The sequence below is a fragment of the Ostrea edulis genome, chromosome 6, assembly GCF_947568905.1.
Source record: "Ostrea edulis chromosome 6, xbOstEdul1.1, whole genome shotgun sequence".
Taxonomy (NCBI): domain Eukaryota; kingdom Metazoa; phylum Mollusca; class Bivalvia; order Ostreida; family Ostreidae; genus Ostrea; species Ostrea edulis.
In genome coordinates, this window is record NC_079169.1 from 17,937,591 (window position 1) to 17,950,481 (window position 12,891).

The 12,891-nt window shown below is 32.8% G+C and overlaps 1 protein-coding gene across 1 annotated transcript; it reads left to right on the top strand.

The window, feature by feature from the left end:
* The first annotated feature begins 2,265 nt into the window (after positions 1–2,265).
* LOC125645815 (perlucin-like protein) lies at positions 2,266–6,556 on the top strand. Its single transcript, XM_048871666.2, has 5 exons — positions 2,266–2,399; positions 2,623–2,726; positions 4,478–4,574; positions 4,833–5,049; positions 6,399–6,556. Exons 1-5 carry the CDS (start codon positions 2,360–2,362, stop codon positions 6,424–6,426), a joined length of 486 nt encoding a protein of 161 aa, XP_048727623.1. The 5' UTR covers positions 2,266–2,359; the 3' UTR covers positions 6,427–6,556.
* The last annotated feature ends 6,335 nt before the right edge of the window (positions 6,557–12,891 follow it).

Consider the following 12,891-nt stretch of genomic DNA (forward strand, 5'->3'; position numbering starts at 1 on the left):
TTATCTTTACAAACACTAACGAATGTGAGTCTTGCAATGATTTATGAATATAAAGTATTTAAAGGATACTGCTACAAAGTATGGATAGCTAGACTAAAGCTCTTTGCAAAGCAATTACACCCAGTTGACAAAAGTATTGTACCATTTTTTTTTTCATATTTCATTGACGTTTGCAGAATTCTTTAAACTTTACTCCCATAATTTTGAAATGACTTTCCGGCGATTTATTTTTCAGATGTGACATTTAAACATAAACTTTCTCTTCCATTGTTAACATATGGAGATTACCATCGCTAGTTCTACATGTATATAGGCCTCTGCTGGTGGACTGTTAGTCCCCGAGGTTCTCTACAGCCCAGCAGGTAAGTATTCCTTACTAGCTTGAAAAAACGTATGCATATTTAATTGCTGTTATATAATTTAGCAATTCATTTCAAAAATTAAGGATTATCTCCCTCACGCATAGCTCTTATCCTTAGACGAATTTGACTCCTCTTTTGGCACACTGTTTTTCCCTATAATAGCTCTAGAACTTCATTGTTATTTCGGATTTCAAATATTTCGGTTGAGCATCACTGACGAAACATTATTTGTCGAAATGTGCATCTGGTGCATCAAAATTGGTACCGTATAAGTTTTACATAATGCCCTGATAGCGCTGATAGAATAATGGTTCCAGTTCGTAAATATATGTAACAGGAAAGGAGAAAATGCAAAGGACTAGACCGGGAATTGAGCACGGGACCCCTGGATCTCTAGTTAGGTGCTTTACCAACTGAGTTCTACCATCGGTGATTGAACCCGGCTGACCGCTGCATTCCTCCCGGTCCTCTTTAAATGTCTTCACACTTGAAGAAATCAACTAGCCACCAGCGATCGAACCCGGCTGATCGCTACACACATCCGTATTTGTAGAAATTACGATCTTGTGTGAATTCCATTAGTTGTCTTAATGACATTATACGGTTGTTGACTGGGGTTGAGGGCAACGAGTGATCTGTCGGACAGATGTGCAAACTGTTGCCCAGGGCTGAAAGTGCAAACACTGGTCCAACACACAGATCAACTGTTTTGTTATACCCATATAGGTATACACATTCGTAGTTTTGGTATACACCTTCACAGTTAGGTTGTTTTTACTTTGTTGACTTTGAACGGAACAGTGTGATTGCCTTCATTTATCACTGTATCCACTAGTTTAAAAGAAAACATACCCAATAACCTAATTAATAATCATATTTTCGTGTTTCTGCTCTACTTTTCATCTAATGATTTCTCTAATGATTTCTGCATTTCATCATCACCATTACGCAAACAAACCAGCAGACCAAGAATCACATGACTTTCGAGTAATGGCTTTAACAGGAATGAAATAAAAATAAGTAAACTTAATATTATACCATTGATTCTAGAAAAACATGAGCAAATGATTTTATGTTCTTGCTGTCCCTACTTTGAAGAATTAATTTAATTTAATCTTCCGTTGCTACCGCAAAATGTGCATTCGCCATTTTAATTTATCCAAGCGACAGGAAAAGATAACTCGAGTTAGCGCCATGTGACGTCATCGGTCAACAGTCTTTTTAACAGTCGATTTTAACAGTTCCCGGTCCAGCAGTAGCCGAAACAGTTGAAATGTTGGACTTTTTCCGTAAAGAGTTATATAGGAACTGTTTTTTGGGGGTATAACAATGATCACTGTTCGTTATATTTAACTTTTGTCATGTATTTGTTCTACATAACATCAACGCATGCATGAGAAATAAATTGTGTTTAAACTGAATAAAAGTGCTATAGTCTTTGCATCAGTCAGCATATGCTATTCCCCCCCCCCCCCCTCTCTCTCTCTCAGTGTGATTTTTAATTTTGGTGTAATTTCTTTTTTCTTTCTTTAAAACTTTCCATGCCTGTCAGTGAACACGGTGATAGCGGTTTTCTAAGACTGGCTATGATTGGTTACACGTTTTGGAATTTTAATTATAAATTTCATTGTGATGCCAAAATAATTATTGTTATTTCTGCATTGTGATGTCACGTCTGAATATCTAGTATTTAAGTGCCAAGAGTGTAAAATTCTATAAAACTGAACTCTGAAAAGTGTACAAGTGTGCAAGACGATTACAATTGGCCTTACACTTTGGTTGTAGTTGACGACCCTATATTTAGTACACCTTAAGTGTTTCGATGTCGATAGCTGTAAAATATCTGAAGATCCAGAAATCGAGAAAGGAAATACATGCAAGTTTTTGGAGAAAATTGCTGGATTTGTATTGACTTGATAACACATATTCTTATCATAGCTAAACAAGCATGAACAATCCGCTACTCCGGTCCAGACTGTCTTATCTGTACAGTCAACATGGGATCCGTGTATAGATTTGTACTGCTGTCAGCCTTAGGTAAATTACACATTTTATTTGAATTTAATGGTGTTAATTTTATTTCATTTATTCACCGTTGGCATTGAAGCTATATTTTTAAAGTTCCATATTCATCAGGTATAATTGTCAATTTAATTGTCAATTTAAGGTTGTGAATTGAGTCTTGTCACTGGAAACCGAGACCATTGATCGATTCTTTGAAATGTTGTGCATTGTATCTAATTTGAACACGTGTTTGCAGTTGCAGTCCTTAGTGCTCAATTTTGTCCTGGGGGCTGGTATCACCACGCTACATCTTGCTATGCATTCATTGATGCGGAACATCTAAGCTGGGGAGAAGCCATGGTAACAATAAAACTAATTGTTATACCCCTATAAAACAGTTCCTATATAACTCCTTACAAAAAAAAGTCCAACATTTCGACTGTTCTGGCGACTGTTGGACCGGGAACTGTTAAAATCGACTGTTAAAAAAGACTGTTGACCGATGACGTCATATGGCGCTAACTCGAGTTATCTTTTCGTGCCGTTTGGATAAAGAGAAATGGTAGCCTGGTACCCGAGGCCTTCCGATGTTCAAAGAACGAAGTAGCGGATTCATAATTTGCGACAGCAACGGAAGATGAAATTCAATTAATTCTTCAAAGTACGGACAGCAAGAACATAAAAAAAATATTTGTTCATCATTTTCTAGAATCAATTGTATATTAAGATGAAGTTTACTTATTTTTATTTTATTCGTGTTAAAGCTGTTATACGCAAGTCATATGATTCTTGGTCTGCTTATTTGTTTACGTAATGGTGAGGTTCACTGATTTGACTGGTGATGAAATACGGAATTTATTAGATGAAAAGCAGAGCAGATACACGAAAAATATAATTACCAATTAGGATATTGAGTATGTTTTCTTTTAAACTAGTGGAATCAGTGATAAATGTATGTAATCACACTGTCCTGTTTAAAGTCAACAAACCATGTGCACCTAGTAAAAACAACCTAAAAAATTAAGGTGTATAACAAAACAGTTATTAACTGGGTCCTCGGACAACAGCTGTTTTGTTTGACCCTCGAACGGATCGGTTGCCCGAAGCCTACGGCTTCGGGTAACAGACCCGTTCTCGGGTCAAACAAAACAGCTGTTGTCCTCGAACCCAGTCAATAACTGTATAATGTTTCTCATCAGTAAATTGATTGGTTGGTTGTATATTGTCTCACGTCATGCTCGAGAATTTTTCACCTATATGGAGACATCACGATTTCCGGCGAAGGGCTGCAAAATTATATGCCTAAAATGGAGATTATATTTTTCTAATTGTTCTCTATCCGCGACTTTAATATCGACAAAAGTTTCTTTTTTACTTGAAACTCCACATCATATTAATATAGTACCATAATTTTGGCGTGTTGAATATCGTGTGGATTCTTCTATTTTAAAAACAGTAGTTGAACACATAGCGCTCTAGTTTTGGTTCAGTTTCATTTAACAAGTGTATCATATATATGAATATATATTTGTTTATTTTGTCGCTTTATTTTTGGTGTATTTACTTCGTCCCGTGGGGATCCGGGTTAGAATAGGTCTTCAGTACCCCTTGCCTGTCGTAAGAGTCGAATAAATGGGACGGTCCTTCGGACGAGACCGTAAAAACCAAGGTCCCGTGTCACAGCAGGTGTGGCACGATAAAGATCCCTCCCTGCTCAAAGTCTGAAACTGCTGAGCATAGGCCTAGATTTTGCAGCCGTTCACCGACAATGGTGACGTCTCTATATGCGTGAAAAATCTCGAGAGGGACGTTAAATAATATAAAATCAATCGATGAATCTTCATCCACCACCCCAACATTTCCAACGCACAACAATTACCCAATATATGATATTTCAAATCAACGAATCTTGAACGGAATATATGCTTAAAGCTATCGTACGTGCGTGTACACATGTGAGTGATGGTGAATAGTTTTCTGACATTTATCAACTTATTGTCCATGTAAGTCAGAAAATTCATTTTCACTTCAATGCTGACAAGCTTTAAGTCATACAAATATGATATTGGTTTTATCTTTTTAAAATTTAATCCCAAGAATGAAATTTTCAGTTCTATTGCAGTACCCTTCATGCAAATTTAGTTCAAATAGAGAGCTCATCTGAAAACACCTTCCTGAAAAATCACCTGTTTGCTGCTAAAACGAACGGTATGCAACTTATGTAACGGTATGTCGACCAAATATTAATGAAATTCATACGGGATATCTTAACAGACAGGTCAATGAATATCATTTTGATGGATCCCCTCATTTCTTAATTGACGTCTGCAGTATTTTGTGCTCATTTGACGAGCTATTTTCAAAGCTACCTTTGAGCAGAATCACAGTACTAATTGATAACCGGAATAAGCATCTATATGTAGTTTTGTGAAATCCGTAAAAAAAAGAAGCATTTTTTGTTTGAAGCATCATATTGGATCGGTCTTACGGACGCGTTCGTAGAAGGCAAGTACTTTTGGCAGACGACTCAGGATGAAATAAATTTCGCAGACTGGGCGCCAAATGAACCAAACGACGCTCACCACAACGAGGACTGCGCTGTTCTCGGCTTTGGTTTCCATTACCGGTGGAATGACCTGTCTTGTTCCCACCGTATTGATTTCATCTGTGAAAGAACGTTAACGTGAGTGGGAATTTAAGATCTTTTTCAAACATTTCTAATCCCGTGGGGATCCGGGTTAGAATAGGTCCTCGGTATCCCTTGCTTGTCGTAAGAGACGACTAAATGTGGCGGTCCTTCGGATAAGACCTCAAGAACCGAGGTCCTGTATCACAGCAGGTGTGGCACGATAAAGATCCCTCCCTCCTCAAAGGCTGTGGGCGCCGAGCATAGGTCTAAATTTTGCAGTCCTCCACTGGCAATGGTGACGTCTCCATATGAGTGAAATATTCTCGAGAGGGAAGTTAAACAATATACAATCAATCAAACATTTCTAAAGAGTCAGACGGGGATGTTTGGCTGTCTGGAAGGTACCGATTTAGACACTGAACAATCCGCTTTCAAATACATCAAAACTGGATTCAGTTATATACCTCAAAACTGGATTCAGTTGTGTACCTCAAAACGGCATTATCAAGGTATATACCTCAAAACTACCTCTAAATCTAATTAGGTTATGTACCCTAAAAGGTATCCCATTATAAAGTTGAGTTATCAATTTGCCATATAAATCTATGTTTATTGAAATATCGAAATATGAGGGATGACTTCAGCTTTTCCATCGTCATATATGAATATCAAGGACAAAACCCAGATTGATCACTGTTCGTTGTCTTCACCTTTCAAGGTAATGTGCGATGCAAATGTATTACTGTTTTCTTCTACGGTAAATCTACAAACCATCAATAGCATATCTGCATAAAATAAGGACGGTACGAGTAAACACTTTTGCATTGCATATACCCTAGAAGCTCAAGAGACCGGTTGTGGTTCGAGCCCCACTCATACCAAGGCTGCGTCAAACCTAAGACGTAAACGTAGTGAAAGGCTCGGTATTTACATTGTACGCCAATGAGAAAATACACAGCTCTTTTGCATTAATGATCTTTTCCATCGTAGATCTGATTCAGGGAATGGTTAATGTTGCTATAGATATCATTGGATAACATTTATTAGATTCAATGAATGCCATTGGTTAATGTTGCTATAAATATCATTGGATGAAAGGTGAAGATAACGGACAGTGATCAATCTCATAACTCCTACAAACAATACAAAATAGATACAGACCCCTGGACACACCAGAGGTGGGATCGGGTGCCTAGGAGGAGTAAGCATCCCCTGTCGATCGGTCACACCCGCCGTGAGCCCTATATCTTGATCACGTAAACGGAGGCAAAATCAGTGGATAACATCATTTCAGTAGACCAGATTCAATAAATGCCATTGGTTAATGTTGTTATACATATCATGTTAATTATTGCATATTTGTTTCTTTGATTCACTGATTAGAATGATTTTTTTAATTGTAGATCTGAATCTGGGGTTCTCGTTGGCTGAACCCTGCTATGTGATTTATCATATCAACTCAGGAAATAAATGAATGAACAGGAGTAATGCGTTTTCGCTATGCCCCATGTTGATTTATATTAAATTGTGGATGAAATAAATAAAATATTTTTCAAATTTATTTGGGGATATAAGACAGAAAAGGTAAAAAGAAATACACTCATTGGTAGTTATGATGATGGAGGGTTAAACATGGTTCACCTACCCTCTATCATTTCATATATCAAATTAAAATGGGTTAAAAGGAGCCTGACCAAATATGAAGGTGCTTGGCAGCATTTGTTACGTTGCATGTTCAACCTTAAGAATATAGATTTTATTTTTTATTTATTAAAAGGAAAACTTCAAGAGTTTGTGTTGTTTTATTGATAATGATTTTTGGAGAGATGTTATTGAAGCATTAGTAAAGGTTAAGAAAAGTCCTGAACATGTATCAACCTATTTGTGCTTAGATATTAGAAACCTTTGCTGTGTACAAAAGTGGGCATTCTATACAAAATGGTTTGATAATGGTATTGAAAACTTAGAGGACCTGGCGTCTGAACAAGGAAACATTAGATGTTTTGATGAAATGAAATGAGTGCTTGGTACTAAATTTCTAGACTATTTTCACGTAATATCAAAAATACCATCAAAAGTCAAAAGAGATATCATTGCATTGAAAGAAGGCAGAATTCATGAAAAAATAAACATATTGAAATATGTATTGTACAAATTTGTTGTCAACATACAATGTTAAATTTTTATATCAAATCTTGAAAGGAAAGGAGTTTATAGCCCCAATCTCTAAGAAGGATAAGTGGGAAATTTTACTAGATGAAGCCATTTCAGGAAAAGACTGGAAATTTTATTTTGTAAATGCATCTTTATGAACAAAAGAGACAAAAATAATTTACTTTCAATACCGAATACTAATGAATTACATTGCTACCAACTCATTTCTTTACAAAATTAGAACTTCAGACAATAATTTGTCTACATTTTGTAATTGTGAAGCAGAAACATTAATTCACATATTATATGATTGTGCATATGTCAACTTATTTTGGAATCATTTTGAGCAATGGTTCGATGCAATTGAAAATAGTTATAAAATTCAAGAAGAATAGTCTTACTTGGTATTACAGAAGGAAGCTGTTTAGAAAATGTTCTTTTATTAGTATCAAAAAAGTTTATATATTATTCCAGATCACAAGAAATCAGGCCACAATTTTCTGAGGCAGTGAATTTATTTAAGTACTACAGAAAAATGAAAAAATCCTGTGAAAATTTGTTTCAAAGAAAATCCAAAATATTTAGGAAATGGTCAATATATGATATTGTTTATAACAAATGATGAAAAATCAAAGCTTTATAGGTTATATTTGATATTATTACTTTTAGTATCAGATTTTGTGTGTGAGATCATCGATGTAGATGTTATTGTAAACGTCTAAAAACAAAGCATGATGAAAAAAATTATGGTTGCAAGAATTTGTATAAGATGTACAGTACTTAGCGACAAAGTTGTCATATTTCAGTATAAGTAACAATAAACCACATTGAATCATTCATTTCTGTTTTAACGCAATGACGTTTTATTGCTGATGATTCATATACATGTATACTTTCTGTAAAAAATACGTTACTAAAGAAATCCTATTAGTTATCCAAAGAGTAGAGATGAACAGGAATGCTTAGAATACCATGAAAATGGATTAGATAACCCACACACGACAACCATCCTTCAGGTCGAATAACGTGGGGATAGCGATAAGTATTACAGCTACTGTGTACTTTGTTATGTAGCCATGGTACGTTTATTCCGAAGTATGTCATATACAAACGATGTATAGATTTAAATAGTTTTCATGCAATAAAAACAATAAAGAGGTACTTTTTTAAACATATCTTGCAGTTATGTGTTGGTGATATTGTGATTTATTTTGTTATCTGTTATCGGTATGTCACTATTAGTGTAGGTCATATTGTGATTTATTTTGTTGTGTTTTTGTATTGTATTGGTATGTCACTATTAGTGTTGGTCATATTGTGATTTATTTTGTTATGTGTTTTTGTATTGTATGGGTATGTCACTATTAGTGTTGGTGATATTGTGATTTATTTAGTGATATGTTTTTGTATTGTATTGGTATGTCACTATTAGTGTTGGTCATATTGTGATTTATTTTGTTGTATTGTATTGGTATGCCACTATTAGTGTTGGTCATATTGTGATTTATTTAGTTATGTGTTTTTGTATTGTATTGGTATGTCACTATTAGTGTTGGTCATATTGTGATTTATTTTGTTATGTGTTTTTGTATTGTATGGGTATGTCACTATTAGTGTTGCTGATATTGTGATTTATTTTGTGATGTGTTTTTGTATTGTATGGGTATGTCACTATTAGTGTTGGTGATATTGTGATTTATTTTGTTATCTGTTATCGGTATATCACTATTAGTGTTGATGATATTGTGATATATTTTGTTATGTGTTTTTGTATTGTATTGGTATGTCACTATTAGTGTTGATGATATTGTGATATATTTAGTGATATGTTTTTGTATTGTATTGGTATGTCACTATTAGTGTTGGTCATATTGTGATTTATTTTGTTGTGTTTTTGTATTGTATGGGTATGCCACTATTAGTGTTGGTCATATTGTGATTTATTTAGTTATGTGTTTTTGTATTGTATGGGTATGTCACTATTAGTGTTGGTGATATTGTGATTTATTTAGTTATATGTTATCAGTATGTCACTATTAGTGTTGGTATATTGTGATTTATTTAGTGATATGTTTTTGTATTGTATCGGTATGTCACTATTAGTGTTGGTGATATTGTGATTTATTTAGTTATATGTTATCAGTATGTCACTATTAGTGTTGGTATGTTGTGATTTATTTAGTGATATGTTTTTGTATTGTATTGGTATGTCACTATTAGTGTTGGTGATATTGTGATTTATTTAGTGATATGTTTTTGTATTGTATGGGTATGTCACTATTAGTGTTGGTGATATTGTGATTTATTTAGTTATATGTTATCAGTATGTCACTATTAGTGTTGGTATATTGTGATTTATTTAGTGATATGTTTTTGTATTGTATCGGTATGTCACTATTAGTGTTGGTGATATTGTGATTTATTTTGTTGTGTTTTTGTATTGTATTGGTATGTCACTATTAGTGTTGGTGATATTGTGATTTATTTAGTGATGTGTTTTTGTATTGTATCGGTATGTCACTATTAGTGTTGGTCATATTGTGATTTATTTTGTTGTGTTTTTGTATTGTATGGGTATGCCACTATTAGTGTTGGTCATATTGTGATTTATTTAGTTATGTGTTTTTGTATTGTATGGGTATGTCACTATTAGTGTTGGTGATATTGTGATTTATTTAGTTATATGTTATCAGTATGTCACTATTAGTGTTGGTATATTGTGATTTATTTAGTGATATGTTTTTGTATTGTATCGGTATGTCACTATTAGTGTTGGTGATATTGTGATTTATTTAGTTATATGTTATCAGTATGTCACTATTAGTGTTGGTATGTTGTGATTTATTTAGTGATATGTTTTTGTATTGTATTGGTATGTCACTATTAGTGTTGGTGATATTGTGATTTATTTAGTGATATGTTTTTGTATTGTATGGGTATGTCACTATTAGTGTTGGTGATATTGTGATTTATTTAGTTATATGTTATCAGTATGTCACTATTAGTGTTGGTATATTGTGATTTATTTAGTGATATGTTTTTGTATTGTATCGGTATGTCACTATTAGTGTTGGTGATATTGTGATTTATTTTGTTGTGTTTTTGTATTGTATTGGTATGTCACTATTAGTGTTGGTCATATTGTGATTTATTTTGTTGTATTGTATTGGTATGCCACTATTAGTGTTGGTCATATTGTGATTTATTTAGTTATGTGTTTTTGTATTGTATTGGTATGTCACTATTAGTGTTGGTCATATTGTGATTTATTTTGTTATGTGTTTTTGTATTGTATGGGTATGTCACTATTAGTGTTGCTGATATTGTGATTTATTTTGTGATGTGTTTTTGTATTGTATGGGTATGTCACTATTAGTGTTGGTGATATTGTGATTTATTTTGTTATCTGTTATCGGTATATCACTATTAGTGTTGATGATATTGTGATATATTTTGTTATGTGTTTTTGTATTGTATTGGTATGTCACTATTAGTGTTGATGATATTGTGATATATTTAGTGATATGTTTTTGTATTGTATTGGTATGTCACTATTAGTGTTGGTCATATTGTGATTTATTTTGTTGTGTTTTTGTATTGTATGGGTATGCCACTATTAGTGTTGGTCATATTGTGATTTATTTAGTTATGTGTTTTTGTATTGTATGGGTATGTCACTATTAGTGTTGGTGATATTGTGATTTATTTAGTTATATGTTATCAGTATGTCACTATTAGTGTTGGTATATTGTGATTTATTTAGTGATATGTTTTTGTATTGTATCGGTATGTCACTATTAGTGTTGGTGATATTGTGATTTATTTAGTTATATGTTATCAGTATGTCACTATTAGTGTTGGTATGTTGTGATTTATTTAGTGATATGTTTTTGTATTGTATTGGTATGTCACTATTAGTGTTGGTGATATTGTGATTTATTTAGTGATATGTTTTTGTATTGTATGGGTATGTCACTATTAGTGTTGGTGATATTGTGATTTATTTAGTTATATGTTATCAGTATGTCACTATTAGTGTTGGTATATTGTGATTTATTTAGTGATATGTTTTTGTATTGTATCGGTATGTCACTATTAGTGTTGGTGATATTGTGATTTATTTTGTTGTGTTTTTGTATTGTATTGGTATGTCACTATTAGTGTTGGTGATATTGTGATTTATTTAGTGATGTGTTTTTGTATTGTATCGGTATGTCACTATTAGTGATGGTGATATTGTGATTTATTTAGTGATGTGTTTTTGTATTGTATCGGTATGTCACTATTAGTGATGGTGATATTGTGATTTATTTTGTGATGTGTTTTTGTATTGTATGGGTATGTCACTATCAGTGATGGTGATATTGTGATTTCTTTAGTTATGTGTTTTTGTATTGTATGGGTATGTCACTATCAGTGTTGGTGATATTGTGATTTATTTAGTTATGTGTTTTTGTATTGTATGGGTATGTCACTATTAGTGTTGGTGATATTGTGATTTATTTAGTTATGTCTTTTTGTATTGTATCAGTATGTCACTATTAGTGTTGGTTATAATGTGATTTATTTTGTTATGTGTTTTTGTATTGTATGGGTATGTCACTATTAGTGTTGGTGATATTGTGATTTATTTTGTTATCTGTTATCGGTATGTCACTATTAGTGTTGGTGATATTATGATTTATTTAGTTATGTGTTTTTGTATTATATCGGTATGTCACTATTAGTGTTGGTATATTGTGATTTATTTTGTGATGTGTTATCGGTATATCACTATTAGTGTTGGTGATATTGTGATTTATTTAGTGATATGTTTTTGTATTGTATTGGTATGTCACTATTAGTGTTGGTGATATTGTGATTTATTTTGTGATGTGTTTTTGTATTGTATGGGTATGTCACTATTAGTGTTGGTGATATTGTGATTTATTTAGTGATATGTTTTTGTTTTGTATTGGTATGTCACTATCAGTGTTGGTGATATTGTGATTTATTTAGTGATATGTTTTTGTATTGTATTGGTATGTCACTATCAGTGTTGGTGATATTGTGATTTATTTAGTTATGTCTTTTTGTATTGTATTGGTATGTCACTATTAGTGTTGGTATATTGTGATTTATTTTGTGATATGTTTTTGTATTGTATTGGTATGTCACTATTAGTGTTTGTATATTGTGATTTATTTTGTGATGTGTTATCGGTATATCACTATTAGTGTTGGTGATATTGTGATTTATTTTGTTGTGTTTTTGTATTGTATCAGTATGTCACTATTAGTGTTGGTGATATTGTGATTTATTTAGTTATGTGTTTTTGTATTGTATGGGTATGTCACTATTAGTGTTGCTGATATTGTGATTTATTTAGTGATGTGTTTTTGTATTGTATTGGTATGTCACTATTAGTGTTGGTGATATTGTGATTTATTTAGTTATCTGTTATCGGTATGTCACTATTAGTGTTGGTGATATTATGATTTATTTAGTTATGTGTTTTTGTATTGTATCGGTATGTCACTATTAGTGTTGGTGATATTATGATTTATTTAGTTATGTGTTTTTGTATTGTATGGGTATGTCACTATTAGTGTTGGTGATATTATGATTTATTTTGTTGTGTTTTTGTATTGTATTGGTATGTCACTATTAGTGTTGGTATATTGTGATTTATTTTGTGATGTGTTATCGGTATATCACTATTAGTGTTGGTGATATTGTGATTTATTTTGTTGTGTTTTTGTA